This window comes from Schistocerca gregaria, chromosome 4, assembly GCF_023897955.1.
Source record: "Schistocerca gregaria isolate iqSchGreg1 chromosome 4, iqSchGreg1.2, whole genome shotgun sequence".
NCBI classification, from domain to species: domain Eukaryota; kingdom Metazoa; phylum Arthropoda; class Insecta; order Orthoptera; family Acrididae; genus Schistocerca; species Schistocerca gregaria.
In genome coordinates, this window is record NC_064923.1 from 483808940 (window position 1) to 483833950 (window position 25011).

Sequence of the window (25011 nt, forward strand, 5' to 3'; positions counted from 1 at the left end):
TTAGGGAGAAAACATTATGAGTGATGGAATGGTAAGAAAGTGGATGAGAGCATATAAGATGGCCGCACAAATGTGCATGATGAACAACGGAGTGGGTATCCTTCGGGCGTTAATGAAAGTTTGGTGCAGGAAGTGGACAATAAGGTGAGAGAAAACCGACACTTTACAATTTCCTCCTTGCAGGATGACTTTCCTAATATTTCTCGTAGTGTTTTGTATGGCATTGTGACCAAGCACTTGAATTACCGAAAATTGTGTGCACGTTGGGTACTGAAAATGTTGACAGTAGTGCACAAAACCAAAGGTTTAGACAGTGTATTGACTTTCCTTGAGTGGTACCACAACAATGGTGATGATTTCTTAAGCCAAATTGTTACGGGCAATGAAACATGGGTGGCCTACGTTGCACCAGAATCAAAGCAACTGTCCATGGAAGTTGAGCAAGGGCATCAATTTGCTGCAAGACAATGCCCGTCTGCATGTGGCAAGTCAGACCAAAGATCTCATCAAATCTTTTCAATGGGAAACTCTAGATCATCCTCCGTACAGCTCCGAACTTGCACCCAGTGACTACCATCTGTTCCTGCACTTGAAGAAACACCTGGGTGGTCAGTGTCTTCAAGACGATGATGAAGTCAAAACAGTGGTGCTGCAGTGGTTAAAAAGTCAGGTGGAAACTTCTATGAGGGGGGGGTATTGAAAAACTGGCACAACGTTATGACAAGTGCCTAAATATTGACAGAAATTGTGTAGAAAAGTAGATTAAGGTACAGGCTTTCATGTAAAAATAAAATTATTAAGATATCTTAGAACATCTTTTTTTAATTTCAAAATGGAACTTACTTAAAAAACACGCCTCATATAATGGCAAGAAAGTGATTTCAGAACCACGTTTTAAACTATATCCTGGGGTAGATGTGGACTCAGTGCACAATTTATTGGTTATGAACTGTAAATTAAAACTGAAGAAACTGCAAAAAGGTAGTAAATTAAGTAATTAAGTATTTGGTACTTGGATATGTTCAAAGAACAATGGGTTGTTGAGAGTTTCCAAGGGAAGCAACAGGCAACAATTGACTGAAACTGAGGAAAGGAATACAGTAATAGATGAATGAGTAGCTTTGAGCGATGAAACAGTGAAGGCAGCAGAGGATCGAATACATGAAAAGACAAGGACCTGCATAAATCCTTGGATATTATGGGAGATACTGAATGTAATTGATGAAGAAGAAAATACAAATGTCTAAAAATGAGATTGACAAAAAGTGCAAAATGGCCAAGCAGGAATGGCTAGAGGATAAATATAAATTTATAGAAACATGTATAACTAGGAGAAATATAGACACCACACACAGGAAAACTGAAGAGATCTTTGGAGTAAATGGGAGGAGCTTCTTGCACATCAAGAGCTCAGATGAAAAACCAGAACCAAGTAAAGAAGGGAAAGCGCAAAGGTGGAAGAAATATAGAGGGAGGTTAGACAAGTGAAATAGACTTGAAGACAAGAGGATGTGTACGAGGGAGAGATGGGATACTGTGAGAAGAATCTGACAGTGCACTAAAAGGCCTAAACTGAAACAAGGCCCCAGGTGTGGCTTACACTCCCTCAGAACTATTGATATCCTTAGGATAGCCAGCCGAGACTAAACTATTCTATCTGGTGCACAATATGTACAAGACAGGGGAAATACTCTGATTTAAAGAAGGATGTAATAATTCCAAATTATGAATATGAAAAGAAGAATGCAGGTAACTTTCTGTGAACAGCACAGTGAATACATTACCACAGCCAAGATAACATGAAGGCAATACACACTACCATAGTACAAGTTTGTATACCATCTAGGTGCTAACAGGTGTGAATATTACCAAACTATCAGTTTAATAAGTCATGGTTGCAAAATGGTAGCATGAATTATTTACAGAAGCAAGCCGATCTTGGGGAAGATTGGTTTGGGTTCTGAAAAAATGACTGGTACTAAGACTTGTCTTAGAAAGGTAGAGTAGGAAAGACAAACCTACATTTATAGCATTTGTAGACTTCAAGAAAGCTTTTAATGGTGTTGAATGGAATACGCTCTTTGAAATTCTGAAGGTATCAGGGATGAAATACAGGGCATGAAAGGTTATATACAACTTGTACCGAAACCAAACAGCAGTTATAAAAGTCGAAGGGCATGAAAGGGAAACACCAGTTGTGAACGGAGTGACACAGGTTGTAGCCTACCCCCGATGTTATACAGTCTGTATATCGAGAAAAGGAAACCAAAGAAAAATTTGGAAAAGGAATTATAGTTCAGGGAGAAGAAATGAAAACTTTAATGTTTGGCGACTGTCAGAGACAGCAAAGACTTTGGAAGAGCAGTTTAATGGAATGGACAGTGTCCGCAATGGAGAATGTAAGTTGAATATCAACAAATGCAAAATAAAGATGAGGGGATGCAGTAGAATTAAATCAGATGATGCTGAGGGAATTAGATTAGGAAATGAGACAACAGAAATAGTAGATACGTTTTGCTATTTGGGCAGTAAAATACTGATGATGACTGAAGTAGAAGGATATAAAATATAGACTAGCAATGGCCAGAATAGCATTCCTGAAGAAGAGAAATTTGTTAGTGCCAAATATAGACTTAAATGTCGAGAAGTCCTTTCTGAAGGCATTGTTCTGGAGTGCAGCCTTGTACAGAAGTGAAATGCAGAGTATAAGCTGTTCAGACAAGAAGAGAATAGAAGCTTTAGAAAAAAATGGAAATAAGTGTACAGCATTGTGGGCTGGGAGTCCCCCATTCAGTTCGGCTGCCGAGGGCAAGTACTTATGCATTTGACGCCACACTGGGCAACTTGTGCATCAGAGATGGAGATGAAATGATGATGAGGACAACACAACACCTAGTCCCTGAGCGGAGAAAATCTCCTGCCCCAGCCGGGAATCGAACCCAGGCCCCTTGGTGTGGCATCCTGCTGTGCTGATCACTCAGCTAATGGGGGTAGACTAGAAGCTTTAGAATTGTGGTGCTATAGACGAATGCTAATAATAAGACAGGTAGACTGGATTATTAGTGAAGATGTACTGAATCAAACTGGGGAGAAAAGAAATCTGTGACACAACTTCACTAAAAGGAGAGGTTGGTTGATAGGGCACATTATGAGGCATCAAGGAATTGTCAGTTTGGTATTGGAAGGGAGAGGGGGAGTGTCAGTTTTGTATTGGAAGGGGAGACTAAATATTGTAGAATCAATAACTTGATACATATTTTCTAACAGACTTAAATATGCTGTAGTAACACACATCTATAAAGCCAAGTATAACTACAGATGTATTTTACTCCTTCTAGTCTTTTCAAAAATGTTTGAGAAAGTGGCCTATCATAGAATGCTGATCATAATGTATTAACTGCCTCTCATTTCAACTTTAGTATAAGATCTACTGCATGTCCAATTGATTATTTATTAGTGGGTGTAATTTCTGACATGTCATATAATATTAGGGAAAAAATTATGGATGGATGAATGATGGCCAAAGAAAAAACAATTTTCAACAGATGGGACATGTGGAATTTTTATAGCATAATCATGACAGAAGAGAATAGAACTGTTACTTAAAAAATCAGAATACTGTGGTTCACTATTTTGTTCTTCACACATTCACCACTGTGATTACTCCACCCACCATCTCTCAATATCAGTGGGAAAAAATGGATCTATACATCTACATCTATACTCTGCAAACCACCGTGAGGTGGCACAGGGTATGTCCCATTGTACCAGTTATTAGGGTTTCTTTCAGTTCCATTCACATATGGAGTGTGGGAAGAATGAATGTTCGAATGCCTGTGTGCATGCAGAATTATTCTAATCTTATCCTCAAGATCTTTGTGAGTGATAGATAGGGGATTGTAGTATACTGCTAGAGTAATCATTTAAAGCTGGTTCTTGAAAGTTTGTTAACAGACTTTCTTGGGATAAAACTATTTGTCCTAAAAGAGTCTGCCATTTCAGTTTCTTCAGTATTTTGTAACACTTTCTCATGGATTAAGCAAACCAGGGACCATTCATGCTTCCCTTCTCTGCATACGGTTAATATCCTCTGTTTGACCTATCTCGTTAGTCCCACACAGTTGAGTAATATTATGGGATGGATCACATGAGTGATTTGTAAGCAATCTCTTTTGTAGACTGATTGCACTTCCCCAGTATTTTATCAATAAACTGAAGTCTACCGCCTACTTTACCAATGAACCTATGTGATCATGCCATTTCATACCCCTACAAAGTGTTACACTCAGGTATTTGCACCAGTTAACTGATTCCAACAGTGACTTACTGATATTATAGTCATAGGATAGTACCTTTTTTTCATTTTGTGAAGTGCAAAATTTTACATTTCAGAACATTTAGAGTAAGCTGCCAATCTCTGCACCATGTTGAAATTTTATCAAGATCTCAATGAATATTATACATCTTCTCTCAGATAGTACTTCATTATAGATACCTGCACCATCTACAAAAAGCCTGATTTTACTATTAATACTGTCTGCAATGCCATAGATATGCAATGCAACTTCTATATCTGATGATAACTCTCCATCTGAGACAACTTTATTTGTTGTCCCTACCAAAAAAGTCCCCAATTCAGTCACAAATTTCAACTGATACCCCATATGAAACTTCTTGGCATATTAAAATTGTGTGCCGGACCGAGACTCGAACTTGGGAGAGAGCTTCTGTAAAGTTTGAAAGGTAGGAGACGAGGCACTGGCAGAAGTAAAGCTGTGAGGACGGGGCATGAGTCGTGCTTGGGTAGCTCAGTTGGTAGAGCACTTGCCCGCGAAAGGCAAAGGTCCTGAGTTCGAGTCTCGGTCTGGCACACAGTTTTAAACTGCCAGGAAGTTTCATATCAGCACACACTCCGCTGCAGAGTGAAAATATCATTCTGGATATTCCATATGACTGTGCTTTTGACAATATTGAGTATAATGCTTTTTGGGAATCAAGAAATTCCCATCTACCTGGTTGTCTTGATCCAAAGCTTTCAGTATGCCATGTGAGAAAAGCGTGAGTTAGGTCTCACATGATTGATGCTTTTGAAATCCAAGCTCATTGCCAATGAGGAGGTTATTCTGTTCAAGATGCCTCATTACATTTTAAGATTCTACAACAAAGTGATGTCAAGGATACTGGGCAGTAGTTTTTTGGATCACTGCTACTACCCTTCTTGTTGACAGGTGTGACCTGTGCCTTTTTCCAAGAGTTGAACATGGTTTTTTGTTCAAGGGAACTGCGATAGATTATAGTCAGAATTCAGTATAGAATCTGATATTAACATTCCATTGGTATTCCACTCGCTTTGTTCAATTTTAATGATTTCGGCTGTTTCTGAACACCACTGACACTAACACTTATTTCATTAATCTTTTCAGTGGTACGATGATTACATTGGGGCAATTCTCCTGCGTATTCCTTTGTACAGAAACATTTGAAAACAGAGTGAAGCATTCCAGCTTTTGCTTTGCTACCCTCAGTTTCAGTTCCTGTCTCATTCGACAGGGACTGGACACTAACTTTGGTGCCACTAACAGCCTTTACATATGACCAGTATATCTCTGGGTTCTGCGAAAGGTCACTTGAGAATATTCTGATATGATAGTCATCGAAGGCATCACACATTGCTCTTTTGACAGCCAAACGTGTTTCATTCAGCATTTTTCTATCTGTAGCCCTATGCTTTGTTTTACACCTATTATGCAGTAATTCTGTTTCTTTAGAAGTTTCTTTGCAGTGATTATATATGATGGAGCTTTCCTCCCATTATAAACTGTTCTGCTGAGTACATATCTACACAGTGCATGGTCAGCTGTTCTTTTAAACTTGAGTCAGAGTTCTGCAACATGCTCCTGCTCCAAGCTGAAAATTTCAAGTTCCTCATCTTGTTTTAGTTGTCCTTTGTACTTTGGTGATCATTGTTGCCACAACCGTGTCACGGTCACTGATACTAGTTTCAATGTGGATATCCTAAAGAGATCAGGTTATCTGTTGCCATTATATCCAATAATTTCCATTGTGAGTAGGGTTCCTAACCATCTGCTGTAGGTAGTTTTCAGAGGAGGTATTTAGCACAGTTTCACAAGATGTCTTATTATACTCACCACTAACAAAACTGTAATTTCCCCAATTAATTGTTGGATGATTATAAAAAGTCTCCACCAATGATAACAGTATGATTAGGGAACTTATGTACAAGTGAACCGAGGTTCTCTCTAAAGTTTTTGGTTACATCAGGAGATGAGTCTGGGGGGTGATAGAAGGATCTAGTTATCATTTTAGGCTCACTTCTGGTACTGAGTCTTGCCCAAACAATCTCACATGCAGCTTCAGTTTCTATCTCAGTGGATCTGAGTTTCTCACCTATTGCGGTGGATACATCACCTCCATTTTTTCATTTGACTATCTTTTCAAAATATAATTCAATGTTCCCCAAAAATTTCACTGTTATCAACTTCAGTTTTGAACCAGCTTTCTGTACTGTATCTAGTATTATGTGGACTTCACTACTTTTCAGCAACACCTCAAACTCTGGCACTTTGTTGAGAATGCTTTGGCAATTAACCATCAAGATCCAGCAGTTCACTACTACGATTTGAATACTCTCACCTATAGGGGGGGGGGGGGGGGGGGGGGGGTGGAGGAGGGGGAGAATTCCTTTAGATCTTACACTAATACTTCCAAGTCTCTTATAGCTGTTATTATCTGTACTGGAAGGAGAGTCGCCTAATCTAAAAAATCCTTGTGTGCACCTTACGCACAGCCAGCTACCTGAGTAACAGCCTCTGACATGTCGTGTACACCTGACCTATTTAGGCGGACCCTACAGTTCTCAGCCCTATGATGCAAGTTCAGGAAGTTGCAGCCTAGCTTATCACAGACCCTTTTAAGTCTATGGATCACTCGTTCCACTTGATTCAGCACTAGAGGGCCACAATCAGTTCTGGGGACAATTCTGCAAATTATGAGCTTTGTTGAACTGCATGTGCAAGGCTGTTCTTTTCAACTTTTTCTGCCAGTCACTGGAACGACCCAACAATGACCTCAGAGCCCAGATCACGGGCATCACTTGTTCCAACATCTGCCTCCATCTGCAGTTGATTGCACCATGTTCCCAAAATGGCTGCCAGAATAGCCTCTTCAACATGTTGAATGAGGCTCCCAGGCATACACACTGAATGCACCTGGAGTCCTTTTCTGTCTCTTGTTGCCATTTCCATAAGGGTGACCATCATTCACCATACATTTGAACTGCCAACCCTTTTGCATTTGTCTCCTCCTGACACTGGACAAAAGGGGTTTCCCCAAAACAGATGAGGTAAGTCTCAATGGATCAGTTGCAGTTTCAGTGAAAGACAGCACCTCTAATTTGTTTGTTAGGGGGATCAGTACAACACCCTGAATCCTCCCTGTACAGGACACCTAAAACTCCATTGACATGCTACTCGCAGTCAAGTGGAAGATAGATCCTGTACTTTCTGTTCTATATGAATGGAGCAGAATGTGAAGAAACATTTAAGCCATGTGTGGACTAAATATATACTTAAATATTATTGTGAATTCTACTGAACTAACCATTCAAGTCCATATCTTGAGCCTCAAGCACTAGTGGTGTTTCAAAAACTGGATGGTTCTCAAGCAATCTGGCTTCATATTTGCTCCGAGAAAAAACTGGTGCATTGTCATTTTCGTCTTCCACGTTAATGATCAGCTGCACAGTGTTCCTGAAAATACAGAAATATATACATTAATGGCTGGAAATGTTGATAATGTAGAAAATCAATAAAATACGAAATACCTAGAAACTCACACTCACTTATTAAATGGAATTTCAGATTTAGATGTGTAAATCTCGTATTAATTTAACTTATTTCAATATTGACATCTTCTGGTCACAATGTTTATAACCACTTGGTATATTATTATATTACCATTCTGTTATTCTAGTTAAGTACAAACATGGAAAATTTTCTTATTTATAACAATTTGTAAGTGCTTCAAAGCATATGATTCACACTGAATGTGTTATGCAAAGCAGCGAACAGCTACTCCAGTGCCAGTCTGTAGTGCACATTAACTACTGAATTTAATGCTGGTGGATGATCAAAGTTTGTATATGGTATCTGTGAGTGAATGGGCCATGGTTAAGCAACAAATTTGATCTTAAAGTATGTGTAAACTAGATCATTCTGACAAAACTCTATGCTGAAATAGGTTTTGAAATAAGTTTACTATTTTTCAAGCACAGGCACCTGGAAAAATCAAAGAATGAGTGTTAGATACAAGGTTTTAATCGATGAAGAAGTTATGATTCAGTTCACACACTCATTGTACATAAATGTACAACTTGAGGAGTTTGTGAGATAAATGACAAGATTAAACTATATGTATCACAGGAGAAAAGCATTCATATCAAGTTCAGTTTCTGAAAGTTTATTGAGTCTATTAAGATTTCCTCAATATTCTGGGAAGAGCTGTATCTACAGTGACATTTTTTGAAAGCATTTCTGGGGTAAATCAGCAATAAAAACAATATTTGAAATTAATTATAAAACAGCCCAGATCACAAAGGCATGTTTATTATAAGATGTTCAGTTTCAATCATTACATGATTATCTTCATACATTAAAGTATACCACATTTTTATATCAAAGAGCTGCATATTTGGAGGGTTCTGCACTAAGCTTCATTTATCAATGTCTGTGGTCATTTCTATGGAAACTGTCCAAGATCAGTGTCTACCATCTCATTCTGGTTGCATTTAAAATCATTAAGTGGGTCTAAGGCTTCCATTCAGTCCCTTGTTGACGAGTCTGATGTGGCAGTTGAAGATGGCAAAACAAAAGCCAAACTTTTAAATTACACATTCAAGAAACCGTTCAGACAGGAGTATCATACAAACATTCCATCATCTGACCACTGGACAGACTTCCGTATGAATGACATATCGATAAGTATCCTTGGCATAGAGAAATAGCTGAAAGATATGAAAGCAAATAAATCACCAGATCCAGATGGAATTCAAGTTCGGTTTTATAATGAGTACTTTACGGAACTGGCCCCTTATCTGACTTGCATTTATCGTGAATCTCTTGCTGAGCACAAAGTTCTACACACCTGGAAAAAAGCACAGGTGACTCCTGTACACAAGAAGGGTAAAAGAATTGACCCACAAAATTACGGACCAATATCCCTAACTTTTGTTTGCTGCAAAATCCTTGAACATATTCTCAGTTTGAATAAAAGAAACTTTTTTGAGACTGAGAAGCTTATGTCCATGAATCAACATTGTTTTAGAAAGCATTTCTTGTATGAAACTCAGCTTGCCATTTTCTCACATGATATACTGTGAACTCTGGATGAAGGGTTACAGGCAGATTCCACCTTTCTAAATTTCCAGGAAGCATTTGACATGGTGCCCCATTACAGGCTATTAACAAAGGTATGGACGTACAGAGTAAGTTCACAGATATGTGAGTAGCTCGAAGTCTTCTTAAGCAATAGAACCCAGTACGTTGTCCATGATGGCGAGTGTCCACCAGAGACAAGGATATTGTCAAGAGTGTGCCAGGGAAGTGTGATAGGACCGCTATTGTTCTCTATATACATTAATGATTTGGTGAACAGGATGGGCAGCAATTTGTGGTTGTTTGCTGAAGATGCAGTGGTGTATGGTAAGGTGTTAGTGTTGAGTGACAGTAGGAATTTACAAGATGAGTTAGACAAAATTTCTGGTTGGTGTGATGAATGGCAGCTAGCTCTAAATGTGGAAAAATGTAAGCAAATACGGATGGGTGGGAAGAACGAATCTGCAATGTTCAGATACAGTATTAATAGTGGCCTGCTTGACGCAGTGAAGTCATTTAAATATCTGGACATAACACAGCAAAGCGACATGAAATGGGGCAAACATGTGTGAACTGTGGTATGGTAAGCAAATGGTAAACTTCGGTTCAATGGGAGAATTTTAGGAAAGTGTGGTTCACATGTAAAAGAGACTGCATATAGGACACTGGTGTGACCTATTCTTGAGTATTGCTTGAGTGTTTGGGATCTGCACCAGGTTGGCTTGAGGGAGGACATCGGGGCAGTTCCGAGGTGGCCTGCTACATTTCTTACCTGTAGGTTCTAACAACATGTAAGTGTTACAAAGATGCTTTGGGAACTCAAATGGGAATTCCCGGTGGGAAGGTGACATTCTGTTTGAGGCTCACTATTCAGAAAATTTTGAAAACCAGCCCCTGCATAACAATTCTACTGCCGCCAACATACATTGTGCATAAGGACAGGGAAGATAGGATACAAGGAATTAGACCTCATATGGAGGCATATGGAAAGTCATTTTTCTCTCGCTCTATTTGCTTGTTGAACAAGGGTGGGAATGACTAGTAGTACATGGTACCCTCTGTCAAGCACCTTATAGTGGCTTGAGGAGTAACTAGTAGATGTAGATGTAAATCTCCATATTAACCAACTACTTTAAACATCCATGGAATGTCTTCTACTGGACATCACCTATAAATCTCGTTAACTCATTGGAAATCAACCTGCTGCTTCATCTTTGGGGTGGTGTCCACCTTCTCACAAGAAGCCAACAAGATCATAGTTATTTTTCCAACACACCCCTAGAGGCAACCTATATACAATGAGTGCAATGTTTACTTGTTTTCTTTTTAAAGTTTTTTGTGTATTTGTTTGACAGTAGCAGCATTAACAAACTGCTTCTTCTTTATTATAAAATTATTCTACATGATTTTTATGTTCTATTTACTACAGTAATAAGTTAATTTTTTGTACGTAATACTTTCAACCTATTTCTGATTGGCTAATGCTGGCATTATGCTGTCAGCAGTAGGTGGCGCTTCCAGTATTTAAGAAATAGCTGTGCTGCTTTCTCCAGCAGAAGACTGTCATCATTCAGCAGTTCATGCTCCATGTACAGCCATTGTTTGGATATATCTGTGTTTTGTAATTTAGCAGCTAATTTTAATTTCTTCTTATGTATCCCTGTAATTTATATTCTGTATCATATTACAGTTTTGAAGGTCTGAAGACAATCATGTGTTGATGAAACTGGTCACCTTGTAATTAATTACATATAGTGACAATGTCTGAGCAGTTACTCATTCTATAATGTGCTATGAAGATCCATAACATTTTGCAAAGGAAAAGTGTGAACAGGAACTGGCAAGAGGCAAGGTCATGGAACCTTACAGTGTGACACTGAAATAGACAGAAAATGTCAGTGATGACAAATCAGCAGCTATTTAGAGCCTAGTTGTTGAATCACATACAACAGTAGGCAAGTGACATTAATGATGATGATTGTACATTGTGCATAGATGAGTTGTCAAAAAGGACAAATCCTGACTTAGATAAAGATATCATTATCAAGATGATGCAGGCTTTAGGATAAATTGAAACAAACTTTACATACCTATCTGGACAAAAGAAATTGAGAAGCATTGTCTTGAGCAGCTAGTTCAGCAGTCCACATGCAATAGAAATATCTCAGACCTTGTAGCTGCAATTTGGCCGCACCTTATTGACAATGTCAGTATAGACAGGGACTAGCGACGATGATCTCATTATAGCAACTGTGATTTTGAAAATTGATGAATTAATCAAGAGGGCTAGGACAGTGTTTCTGCCAGATAAAGCTGATAATCAGTTATTAACATCTCACTTAGAAAGTGAATTTGCATCATTTAGTTCTAGTAAGATGAATGTAGAAGAATTATGCACAAAATTTAAGCAGATTGTAAATTGTGGTCTGGGGAGTTATGTGTCTAGTAAGTGGATAAAGGGTGGAAAAGAACCAACCATGGCGAAATAATGAAATTCAGTGGATGCTGAGGAAGCACAGGCTGTTGCACTCTCAATTCAAAAGGGAAGATACACATAACGACAAGCAAAAGTTAGTAGAGATTCATATGTCTGTGAAAAGATCTATGTATAAAGCATACAACATCTACCACAATTTCACCTCAGCAAAAAATCTAGCAGAGAACCCGAGAAAATTCTGGTCATACATAAAATCGGTAAGTGGGTCTAAGGCTTCCATTCCATCCCTTGTTGACCAGTCTGGGGTGGCAGTCGAAGATAGCAAAACTAAAGCCAAAGTTTTAAATTTCACATTCAAGAAAATGTTCACGCAAGAGAATCGTAAAAACATACCATCATTTGACCATCGGGCAGACTCCCATATGGATGACATAGTAGGAAGCATACCTGGTGTAGAGATACAACTGAAAGATTTCAAAGAAAATACATCATCAGGTCCAAATTGAATCCCAGTTTAATATTACAAAAAAGAAAGAAAGAGTACTCTATGGCATTAGCCTGTGACCTAGCTTACATTTATCATGAATCTCTCGCCCAGCACATTGTGGCAGTCAGCTCTCCAGCACTAGTCATGAAGGACGTCATCTCCGACACAGCCTCTACCAGCTCCCCAGTGTAGATGACCATCTAAACAGTCACAAGAGCTGTGTTGAACCTTGTCAGCAACAGTGCCATTGCCCAGCTGCAAACATTATTTCCTTTGCCATACATGCAACAAATGTCCCCATTGGTGCCCAACTTGCCACAAGTGAGGCAAAAAGGGACACTTGCAAGAGTCATGTTGTAACAATCCTGATTCAGATATGCTGCAACTTATGGAAGTGTACTAAGTAGGTGATAAAATGTTGGAAGTGCAGCTTTCTGAGGACACAAGTCAGGAAATGTACTTAGTTACATTCATAGGCAAACACTCAATGAAGTTACTTTCAGGACACAGATGCTTCTGTGCCCTTGCTAAAACAGTCTACTTACTTAAGATAAGGGGCACCACCCTTGAAGGTAGCTGAGACAAACCTGTGGGCCTACGGATGTCATCAGGTGTCACTGCTAGGAAAATTTCAAGTTTTACTTGATTAGTACGAAGTCACTCATCCAGTAAATTTTCTTAAGGTACCTGGCCCCAAAGTAGAGAAAATTTTTTAAATAGACTCTTCCCATGTTTTTGGACTTATGTTTCATGAAACACCGCCATCCAATGCAATCCGAGGTATCTTGTGCTGCCCTAAAGATCCTGTGATAAATATGCTCAAATATTCTTACCTGGATTAGAGGACACAACTGATTTTTAAGCTCATGTCTGCCTTAAGTGATGGACGCCCTGCAATTCGTCAAAGCTCGGCTAATGCCCAAGACTCTGAAGCTCCGCCATTCTAGCCTCAGACAGACTAATCGGGACCAACCAACTCAGTCATTGACATCATCTGCATGTGGCATGGAGGAGCATAGGATCAGCTCAATGCTCTCACAGCCATTGTTGACTTTGCAGACCTTGGAGTTGCTACTTTTCATCCAAATATTTCCTCAATTTCCATCAACAGGCTGAATGGACCTCATTCAAGTCCTCCCCCCAATAAAAAATCTCAGGGTTTGAGCTCAGATCCTCCACACAGCAGTCAGCCACTCTGACCAATTAGCTACAGGGGTTGACCAGATTCTAAAGGATGCTCTTAAATCAAAATTGTAAAGAATCACTAATAAAGGTGTGTTAAAAGCCATTTCCCATAATCAAAGGATGACTCTACTTGTCACAGTATGCAAACTAAATGGCACTTTATGAGTTTTTGTTGGTGGTAAATGCGCAAGCTGAAGAAGAAACTTACCCTCTATTCACCACAGATTGTGCATTATGAACAGGTTCTTGATCATGTTGAAAGATGCAATCACCATCCCAGAATTGCTCTTCAACAATGGGAAGCAAGAAGTTGCTTAAAACATTAACGTAGGCCTGTGCTGTGATAGTGCCATGTAAAACAACAAGGGGTGCAATCCCCCTCCACGAAAAACACAACGACACTATAACACCACCAACTCTGAATTTTACTGTCGGCACTACACATGCTTGCAATTGATGTTCACTGGGTATTTGCCATACTCACATCCTGCCATTGGATCACGCAATTGTGTACCGTGATATGTCACTCCAAACATCATTATTCCACTGTTCAATTGTCCAATGTTTCTATTCCTTACACCAAGTGAGTCGTCATTTGGCATTTACCAACGTGACGTGTGGCTTATGAGCAGCCACTCGACCAAGAAGTCCAAGGTTTCTCTCCTCCCGCCTAACTGTCATAGTACTTGCAGTGGATCCTGATGCAATTTGGAATTCCTGTGTGATGGTCTGGATAGATGTCTGCCTATTACACATTACGACACTCTTCAACTGTCGGTGGTCTCTGTCAGTAGACAGATGAGGTCGTCCTGCACACTTTTGTGCTGTACATGTCCTTTCACATTTCCATTTCACTATCACATCAGAATGAGTGGACCTAGGGATGTTTAGGAGTATGGAAATCTCGTGTACAGACGTATGACACAAGTGACACCCAATCACCTGACCATGTTCGAAGTACGTGAGTTCCGTGGAGAGCCCCATTCTGCTCTCTCACTATGTATAATGACTACTGAGGTCACTTATATGGGGTACCTGGCAGTAGGTGGCAACACATTGCACCTAATATGAAGAAAGTTTGTTTTTGGGGGTGTCCGGAACTTTTGATCACATAGTGTATTACGCCAAAGCTTTGTGAATTCAAATGGGGATCCTCGGAGAGAAGACGAACATTCTTTTCACAAAACTCTATTGAGAAAATTTATAGAAATGGGGTTTGAAACTGACTGCAGAAAGATTTTTCTGGTATCTACATATATTTTATATAAGGACCAAAAAGATGAGAGAAATTAGGGCTCTGCTGGTGTCATTCAGACAATTGTTTTTCTCTTGTTCTGTGAGTGGACCAGAAAAGGAAATGAGTCATAGTGGTACAACGTACCTTCCATCATGCACCATACTATGTGTTGTGGAATATGTATGCAGATGTAGATGTGATATTTTATGTTCTTGCTTGATGGTGTTACTAAAATGTATGGAATTTTTTCTACATCTTTGTACAGTAGTGTATGTAACCACCAAGTTTCACACGGTTTGGACCATAAATAAAAAATGGTAAATATTTTTTAAAGTGTTAACAAGTACCATTTTGTCCAATCAAAATGTTAAAAATGATTTAACTTCCAAACAATGAGGTACCTTAAAAATGGAAAAAGGCAGTCTTAATTGTTTAAATTTGGCACCATGTAAATAATTTATAAGTAAAAAAGGGAACCATTCACCAAATAGTAGAGGCATTTTGTCACTGACAGCAAAGAAGAAGAATGAAAATGCACTAGCTTTCGGACAAGTCCTTTAATGTGTAGTCTGTTAAAGAACACACACATACATATCTAAAAACAAAGATTCTGTAACTTACCAAACGAAAGCGTTGGTACGTTGATAGAGACAATAACAAACACAAACACAAATTTCAAGCTTTCGCAACCCACGGTTGCTTCATCAGGAAAGAGGGAAGGAGAGGGAAAGACGAAAGCATGGGGGTTTTAAGGGAGAGGGTAAGGAGTTATTCCAATCCCGGGAGCAGAAAGACTTACCTTGGAGGGAAAAAGGGACAGGTATACACTCGCGCACACACACACATATCCATCCGCACATATACAGACACAAGCAGACATACTTCTAGACATGACATATGTCTGCGTGTGTCTGTATATGTGCGGATGGATATGTGCGTGTGAGCGCGAGTGTACACCTGTCCATTTTTCCCCCCAAGGTAAGTCTTTCCAGTCCCGGGATCTTTCCTGATGAAGCAACCGTGGGTTGCAAAAGCTTGAATTTTGTGTGTGTGTTTGTGTTTGTTAGTGTACACACACACACACACACACACACACAAAGGACAGAATAGGAATGCAACACATGGAACTGGTGTGGTGTGTGGCACAGGATGACATTGACGTTTGGTATCATTACTTATCTCTGTAGGGAGAACAGAAAGCCTAATTTCATCCAAATCTGAGATAGTGAGTGAGATGGTCTGGATGACTTGACATGCGATGACAAATATACAAACAATGTTCCTAAGGCAGTGGGTGGGAATGTGATTACCCTAAATGCTGTATTTGAAAGTAGTTGCAACCTTAATTGAGAATATTTCAAGCAAGTTAAAGTCAAGTGGTTCTACACCCACAAAAGAAAATCAATATTATTAAAAATGTGGCAACTACATTTACTTTGAAATTGATACCACAATCGAAAACTAAGAGGTAGTCCTATTGTTACCAGTGACCTCTTGTGTGCTTTATGATAAAAAGTGCCATCCAAATAAATGCCATCTATATGAGTGTTGAAATTATTTTAATTTGGCATTAAGATCATGCCCCTGTTCATGTTGAGTTGCCTAAGGTGACAAATATTTCTGATCATCTTGAGATGGGTTGTTGTGAGGGCATGTAAATTATGCAGCCAAAGAAAGTTAATGGTAATTTATTTTTCAAATATTTGCTTTCTATTCTCACTGATAGTGTAGTAGAAGATATATGAGATATGAAGAAAGATTTTTTGGTTACTGTCTCTGGCTCAATTTTTATGAAACTTTTAAGAAGCTTACTATACAAATGATCACTTAACTTCATCCAGACTTGTACAGCTACCATTTTATATACCTGATAGGATAGTTATTGTGCGGGATTTAACTATAAAGAAAAATATTTACCTGTTTCCATTGCCTAAATCATCTCGTGCTTCAACTGTTAAATAATGTTTGGAAATCAGTTCTCTGTCAAATCCAGGAGTGTCAGATTTGATGGTAATTATTCCAGTAACTGGATCCAAGGATAAACTGTAACAGATAAAATTAAATATGACAACAATATACGATTAAACTTTACTGCACATTTGAAATATTGTAACCACTTTAGAAAATTTTGCAGTGTGATTGCAGTGCATGTAAGTACTTAACTTTTCAATATTATGGAAAGGAAAGTGGCAACCTACCACATAGAGGAGATGCAGAGCTGTGACAGAAACAATGAAAACAATATGTAACTGTTTATTAGATTTATACCACATTTGTTCATTATATGGAGCAATGTGTTCACAGTTTACTACTACTGCAAATTTCCTTAGTTTGTTATTTTATCATCATATTAACATAATTTGCAGAATGTAATGTCATTTAATATGTTACATTATTGTTCAATATAGTAGGTCAAAGTTTAGGTTTCATACAAACATTGTACTGCACCACTTTGGTGTTGTCAGATTCACAGTTGTTAGTGTTGATATCTTAATAGTATATATAGGTGCTACTACATTTAAGATATACATTTAATGAAACTACATTACATACTGCCACTTAAACAACTTGAATTCAACACTGCTAACCATTGTCACTTTTCTTTTACAGCCATCCCAGCTCACATCACGTAACATGTAGTTTTCTTGGTAATTTTTCATATTATATAATAGTTCCTGCTGTTAGCTGAGTCTATCAAGATGAATATGTTACTATGTAACTAAGTTTCTATCACCATTCATTTCCATCCACTATTATTCTCCTTTCACTGGGTCAAGTCCTTTATGTTGGAAATTTTGACAGGTCATGTTAATATCTGCACCTTGATATTTACAAAATTATTTATAAAAGATTAAATATGACAATTAAACTATTTAATCATAGGAAATAACTGAGGGTGTAATAAATTCTTTGTTGATGTTTCGCCCGCTTGGCCCAATTATTTTTATAGATTCCAAGTAACCCTATTTCTTAAAGGGCAACAGCCTTACCACAGTGGATACACTGGTTCCCATCAGATCACCAAAGTTAAGCACTATCGGACATGGTTGGCACTTGGATGGGTGCTTGGGTGGGTGACCGTCTGGGCCGCCATGCACTGTTGCCATTTTTCAGGGTGCACTCAGCCTTGTGATGTCAATTTATGAGCTACTCAACCAAATAGCAGTGGCTCTGATCAAAGAAAACCATCAAAATGACTGCGAGGGCATGTGCTGACCACACACCCCTCCTATCCGCATTCTCAGCTGAGGAAGACACGTTGGTTGGATGGTCCTGCTGGGCCACTTGTGGCTTGCAGATGGATTGCTATTTCTTAAAGGAGTATTTTGCTCAGCACTCCACCTCAGAGCTTTTATCTGGTGTGTTTCTAAACTTAGAAACTTTCATATTTTATGAAAATTATTATTTTAAGCTAAAGCAAACCTATATGCTGAATTTAAAGAAAAGTAGGATAACAGATCTACCATGCTAATTTTGGATACTAAATTGTTTGGAAGAGTTCAGTCAACCTTCCCCAATTGTATTTTGAACATGTTAATACTTTTTATGTTACATAGTTGACATAATCAAGCCTGATACACGTTTAGAAACCCTTTGATACCAATGGGTTTTGATAATTTCATTTATAAGTAGAAAGTTCATAAATTTGTATATAGCCATCCCAGCTACACCTGGCCTATGCCCCATTGGAATTACCCATCACAAGAAAGAGTGCACCACTTTGATTCATTCAACCCTACCTCTCCCTCCTGTCAACCCCTCACAACTCCCCAACCACAACTTGCTGACTTATTCCATCTGATGTCGGTTGCCTTGGATGTTGAATGCCCACCAGAGGGGATTTACTTTGATAACCTTAGGCGCCACAGTGGCTGTGCAGCACTGTGCTCGCACAGTGAGGGTACCAATGACTTGCCACATCGATACAGTGGCCAACAGCATTCCATGCAGCTGATATATAGGCAGCTGCCCAGCTCAAAGCTGGTCAGTTCTGTGCGAGTGCTTGATATTGTCGGAACCATCTTTGCAGTACTTGGATTGGTTCATAACTATCTTGCATCTTGGATTTGTCCTCTGCTTCTCATCATTGGCTATCATAATTGTGGCATAGGCTTTGCTTTGCACCTCACTAGGTTGTTTGTTCTTGCCCTGATCAGTCTATCTGTTTTGTTCACCAACAGTTAGTTTGGGTTACTTTTATGCAGACATTTCTTCTGACTGGTGGATTACTCTGTTTCTTCTGGAGCTCCTAGATGCACATTGATATCTGACTACCTGTGGACACAACGTTCCACCTTCCACAACCCCAAAAACTTCCTCCATCCTCAATGAAACACACTGTTCCTTAGCGCCCACCCATAACACTGTTTTCAATCTTTGTGCCAAAACTCTGGCCCTGCAGAAGTCTCGGTTCTTTCTAAAGGCCTCAACTTTAGCCCTAAACCAAGGTTCAGCCACACCAGACTTGTAAAGGACCTTCTTTCCTTTACTCATTCTCTACAGTGGAAACATTTCTTCATCGCACACTCTGCTGACAACAGACAGCCTAAATCCCACACAGAACATTGTTTAAAAAAGTTCTGGCATCCCTCCAATTGTGGCACTCCTCCCCTTTCACCCAATCATCTACTGGGTACCTTTCAGGAATTCCTCACTGCTAACCTGGCCTTTCTTTCAATCTCTAAATTCCTCTCCAGTGAGTCTAACATTCCTACTATGGAAGATACAGCTATCTGTAACACAAAAACCAATCCTTATTTTAGAGCAGTTATTTTAGAAATTATGTAAATTGTTATGTATAAGGCTATTTATGGTCTGTATGTGAACACGGTCCTGTGCAATGGCTAATGTACAGACTAGCAAACTCATCTGTCTGTTTCTAATGTATTCCTTGCAATTGAGGTACCATTACCATACTTTTGTGCATTCTGTGTTTGTCAGTAGGGTCACCCATACGCTTGTGCTCCCACTCGATGGAGCTCTGCTGTGCATCTGTTCATAACTTGTGTGATGCCCTTCACACATAACAGCGTAAGGTAATTAAAGGATTTTTCGGTATTTATTTCGCAGTTTCTTTAGCTGCTCTTTTCAGATCTAATTATTTCCAGTTTATCAAAGCTTAAATTTTTTTTCGCAGCAGTTTTTCATTGTTCCAGTTCTTTCCTGGAAACCAGTTGACAGGCATTGGGGATTTCCAATTTTTTGATATCAGAGTCGCATTTTGCTGATGTGTTTGCACTTTGTAAGCATTCTACTGGTGGCATGCACCATGACCAGTTTCTGTAAGTTTGATGAAAACTGTTCCTGTAGAGTATATTTTTGTACAAGATGGCATCAGGATGTTACCTTATACTTATTTTTATAAATTTACTGCTTTGTACATAAGGTGAAGATGCCTACCACTGGCGAAATGCATAACTGAAATTTGATAATACATACTTCAGCAACCAGGACTGTATTTTTATCTCAGATTTGACAATGGTTGCTGCACCAGGTGAGATAATGGAATGAAAGGAATTTTATATGCATCTTCCTTGTCGAGCAGTCAAAATTGCAGTAGTATTGTTATATATAATCTTAAATATAAAATCAAGAAAGCTTCTATGAATATTTTGTTCAATAATAGATCTATTTCTGAGAAGCTTATTCCTATTTATGTCCATAAGTATCTCAAAATCAAGAAGGGTCAATATCTAAGTGCAGCTATTTTCAAATGTGCAAAAACAGTTATGGCAGATGAAGCTAGGCAATGGCATAGGGAAAAAAAAACTGGTTACATATTTTGCCTTTTAATGCTTATTTTGATGCCACTAATCTTTCAAGTGCTACTGGTCATGACAATCTAATGAGAATTTTAAATTTTGCAGTTTAGGAATGTGGTCAGATGATCATTCAATGATCATAAGATAAAATATCTTACGTGTGAATAACTTCACTCAAAACATTCATCCATAAAATGCTCTGATAACATCTTCCCATTTGCCAAACATATAGTAAATTGAACTGATGATCAGCTTAATGTTTAGCAAACTACTCTATTAGAGAAAGGTCTTAAATATAACATCTAACCCCATCTTAATGATAGAATGACCACAGCTCTATTAGCAGATCTAAAAACAGCTATTAATTGCACTGATTTCACAAAAGAGAAAAAGTTCGAAATTGCTTGTAAAGCTGATAGCATTATAGTATATAGAGGGTCAATACAAGGGTGATGTTCTTGAGGACAATATTATGGAAACGGAAGAGGATGTAGATGAAGATGAAATGGGAGATATGATACTGCATGAAGAATGTGACAGAGCTGTGAAAGACCTAAGTTGAAACAAGGCCCCAGGAGTAGACAATATTCCATTAGAACTACTGATAGCTTTGGGAGAGTCAGCCCTGACAAAACTCTACCATCTGGTGACCAAGATGTATGAGACAGGCGTAATACCCTCAGACTTCAAGAAGAATATAATAATTCCAATCCCAAAGAAAAGAGGTGTTGACAGATGTGAAAATTACTGAACTATCAGATTAATAAGCCATGGCTGAAAAATACTAACAAGAATTCTTTACAGATGAATGGATAAACTGGTAGAAGCCAACCTCGGGGGAAGATCAGTTTGGATTCCGTAGATATGTTGGAACATGGGAGCCAATACTGACCCTATGACTTATTTTCGAAAATAGATTAAGGAAAGGTAAACCTACATTTCTAGCATTTGTAGACTTAGAGAAAGCTTTTGACAATGTTGACTGGATTACGCTCTTTCAAATTCTGAAGGTGGCAGGAGTAAAATACAGGGAGCAAAAGGCTATTTACAATTTGTACAGAAACCAGACGGCAGTTATAAGAGTTGAGGGGCATGAAAGGGAAGCAGTGGTTGGGAATGGAGTGAGAAAGGGTTCTAGCCTATCCCCAATTTTATTCAATCTGTATATTGAGCAAGCAGTAAAGGAAAGAAAAGAAAAATTCGGAGTAGGAATTAAAGTCCAGGGAGACAAAATAAAAACTTTGAGGTTCGCCGATGACGTAATTTTGTCAGAGACAGCAAAGGACTTGGAAGAGCAGCTGAACGGAATGGACAGTGTCTTGAAAGGAGGATATAAGATGAACATCAACAACAGTAAAATGAGGATAACGGAATGTAGTCGAATTAAATCGGGTGATGCTGAGGGAATTAGATTAGGAAATGAGACACTTATAGTAGTAAAGGAGTCTTCCTATTTGGGGAGCAAAATAACTGATGATGGTCGAAGTAAAGAGGATATAAAATGTAGACTGGCAACGGCAAGGAAAGCGTTTCTGAAGAAGATAAATTTGTTAACATTGAGTACAGATTTAAGTGTCACGAAGTCGCTTCTGAAAGTATTTGTATGGAGTGTAGCCATGTATGGAAGTGAAACATGGACGATAAATAGTTTGGACAAGAAGAGAATAGAAGCTTTTAAAATATGGTGCTACAGAAGAATGCTGAAGATTAGATGGGTAGATCACATAACTAATGAGGAGGTATTGAATAGAATTGGGGACAAGAGGAGTTTGTGGCACAACTTGACAAGAAGAAGGGACCGGTTGGTAGAACATGTTCTGAGGCATCAAGGGATCACAAATTTAGCATTGGAGGGCAGCGTGGAGGGTAAAAATCGTAGAGGGAGACCAAGAGATGAATACACTAAACATATTCAGAAGGATGTAGGTTGCAGTAGGTACTGGGAGATGAAGAAGCTTGCACAGGATAGAGTAGCATGGAAAGCTGCATCAAACCAGTCTCTGGACTGAAGACCACAACAACAATAGGTAAACTGACGATGCCTACCACAGGTGAATTATGTCACTGAAATTTGAGAATAAAAACCTCTGCAACCAAAACTGTATTTTGATCTCCAAGCCAGAACTCATCAACCTTCCCACAAACAGAGGATCCACCATGGTGGTCATGAATTGTAGTGACTATGTTGCTGAGACTCTCTGCCAACATTCAGACACTTCTGCATAAAAACCATATGACTGTGATTCTGTCGAGAGCCTAAGAGGTCTGTCCCAAAACCTCACACCTGAATCCATCTAACTTCCGACACCAGCAAACCGCCACATCCCCGCTCCCCAAACTCTTAACTTTTACCTACTTCACAAACTCAACGCCACAGGTCTCCATATTGGGTGTCTCACTGCGGCTGGGTTCAACGTTTCCACAGAACAAACCTCTACCCTTTGCTCACCAATATATCCAACCTCTGTCCATAACCTCCCATCCTACATTCAAGATAATACTCACTTTTTCACTGTCTTTCCACAGTTTCTGTACGATCATCATCAAACTCTTTCTTGGTCATTGTGGATGAGACATCCTTATACACCTTGTAGCCACTGAACACTACCTTTCCCAATGTCCTCCTGATATCAAGCCCACCATCTCTTTTCTAATCCTCCTAGACATTCACATCTTGACTCACAATTATTTAAATTCTGATAGCCAAATCTATAAACAAATCGATGGACAATCGCATGTCACCAATCAATGTCAACTTATGCATTAGCCATCTGGAGGGATGCTTTCTTTGCAGTCAACACCTAAAACCCCTTGTCTGGTTCACATTCAGTGACAGCATTCTCATGATTTGTACTCACAGCAGGGACACCCTCTGCTCCTACCTCAATAACTTCAAGATCTACTCCCAAATCTACTTCACCTAAGCCTTCTCAGCTCAATAAGTCATCTTTCTACATGATGATCTCCGCTTCTCAGATGACTCCATAAATATGCCTGTTCACATCAAGTGTACCGATTACCAAGAACACTCCACTTTGACAGTCAGCACTGGTTCTGTGTCAAAAAGTCTCTTCCTTACAGCCCTGCCACCCATGGATCTACAACTGCAGTGGAAAGAAGTCAAAATATACCGATAACCATTCCAGAGCCTTTAATCACAGGCCATGTCCTATCCATCTCATCCGTATAGAGATCTCCCATGCCATCTCCTCTGACACCAGTAAATGTGTTAACTAGCCAATGACCAGCACTCTTATGATCACACAATGTCACCCTGGACTCAAGAAGCTCAATCAACAGCCTTCAACAGGGATTCAACTTCCTCTCATTGTAATCTGGGATTAATGATATCTTAGCCAAAATCCTACCCACATCACAAAAAGTTGTGTTCTGTCGTCCATCCAACTTACAGAATATCCTTGTCCATCACTATTCCAATCCTGCACCCCATGGATCATTCCCCTGTAGTCAGCCCAAGTGCAAGGCCTATCCCATACAACATCTCTCAAGTCACAGGTATTTCTTACCCTATAAAATGCATGACCACATGTGCAAGCAGCTATGTTGTATATCAGCTATACTGCAATTATTACACAGCACTATATGTTGGCCATGGCAAGTAATCAGCTGTCTACCCACATGAATGGCTACTGGCAAAATAATGGCAAACTGCAAATAGGACCATCCATTTGCCAAACATGCTGTGGACCACAACACAGCCATTTGGATGCTCCCTTCCAGAACTAATTTCTCTGAGCTATGAAGTTGGGAATTTTCTCTCCAGCATATCTTGCATTTTCTCCATCCCCCTGGCCTAATCCATTTTCCACTAACTCACTTTACCTTTTCCTTTCTGTGTTATATCCACATCACTTCTTCCCCATACAAACCATGTACTGCTTTGGCCTCACTTGTGTTTACTTGCTTATTGCATCCTTACCTACGAGACTGTATACCGATGTGTTAAATAGTTATGGGACTTTGTACTGTTCTATAATTTATTCAGTGTTATTGTGGATCTCTTCATCTGTAAACAGAATAAAAACTTTGTTGGTGTTACTTCTGATACTGTGTCCATACAGTGTTACAACACTTTTATATGTATTTTAACAAATGAATTTTTGACCGTATTCTGTTGCATTCCATGATAGGATTTATGCTGTGCTGCCTCACTACCTGATGATTATTATTGCAACTTTGTTTGTTTTGCATTACAAATACTTGATCCTTTTATCCATTTTTATGGTTTATGTTAGGAAATATGTTGTTATGCATAATGCAGATATACTGTACATATTCTGCAACATAGTTTTTATGTAAGGAATATCACTGAACTGTAACCATATATTCATGGTATTTGATGGCTGTTGATTGCACAAACTCAGGTTGCAATTTTACTTTTCACTTACATAGTTTTTATGTAAGGAATATCACTGAACTGTAACCATATATTCATGGTATTTGATGGCTGTTGATTGCAGAAACTCAGGTTGCAATTTTACTTTTCACTT

General features: G+C 38.9%; 1 protein-coding gene across 4 annotated transcripts in view; it reads right to left on the reverse strand.

Annotated features, from left to right (window-relative positions):
• LOC126267060 (cadherin-23-like) overlaps window positions 1-25011 on the reverse strand; it is a 458700-nt gene that overhangs the window by 157226 nt on the left and 276463 nt on the right. For all 4 annotated transcript variants that reach the window (XM_049971900.1, XM_049971901.1, XM_049971902.1 and 1 more), the window contains 2 exons: window positions 16656-16781; window positions 7621-7769 (listed from right to left, as the gene is read on the reverse strand). In XM_049971900.1, the coding sequence (XP_049827857.1) occupies window positions 7621-7769; window positions 16656-16781 (275 nt within the window). The remainder of the gene's footprint in view (window positions 1-7620; window positions 7770-16655; window positions 16782-25011) is intronic.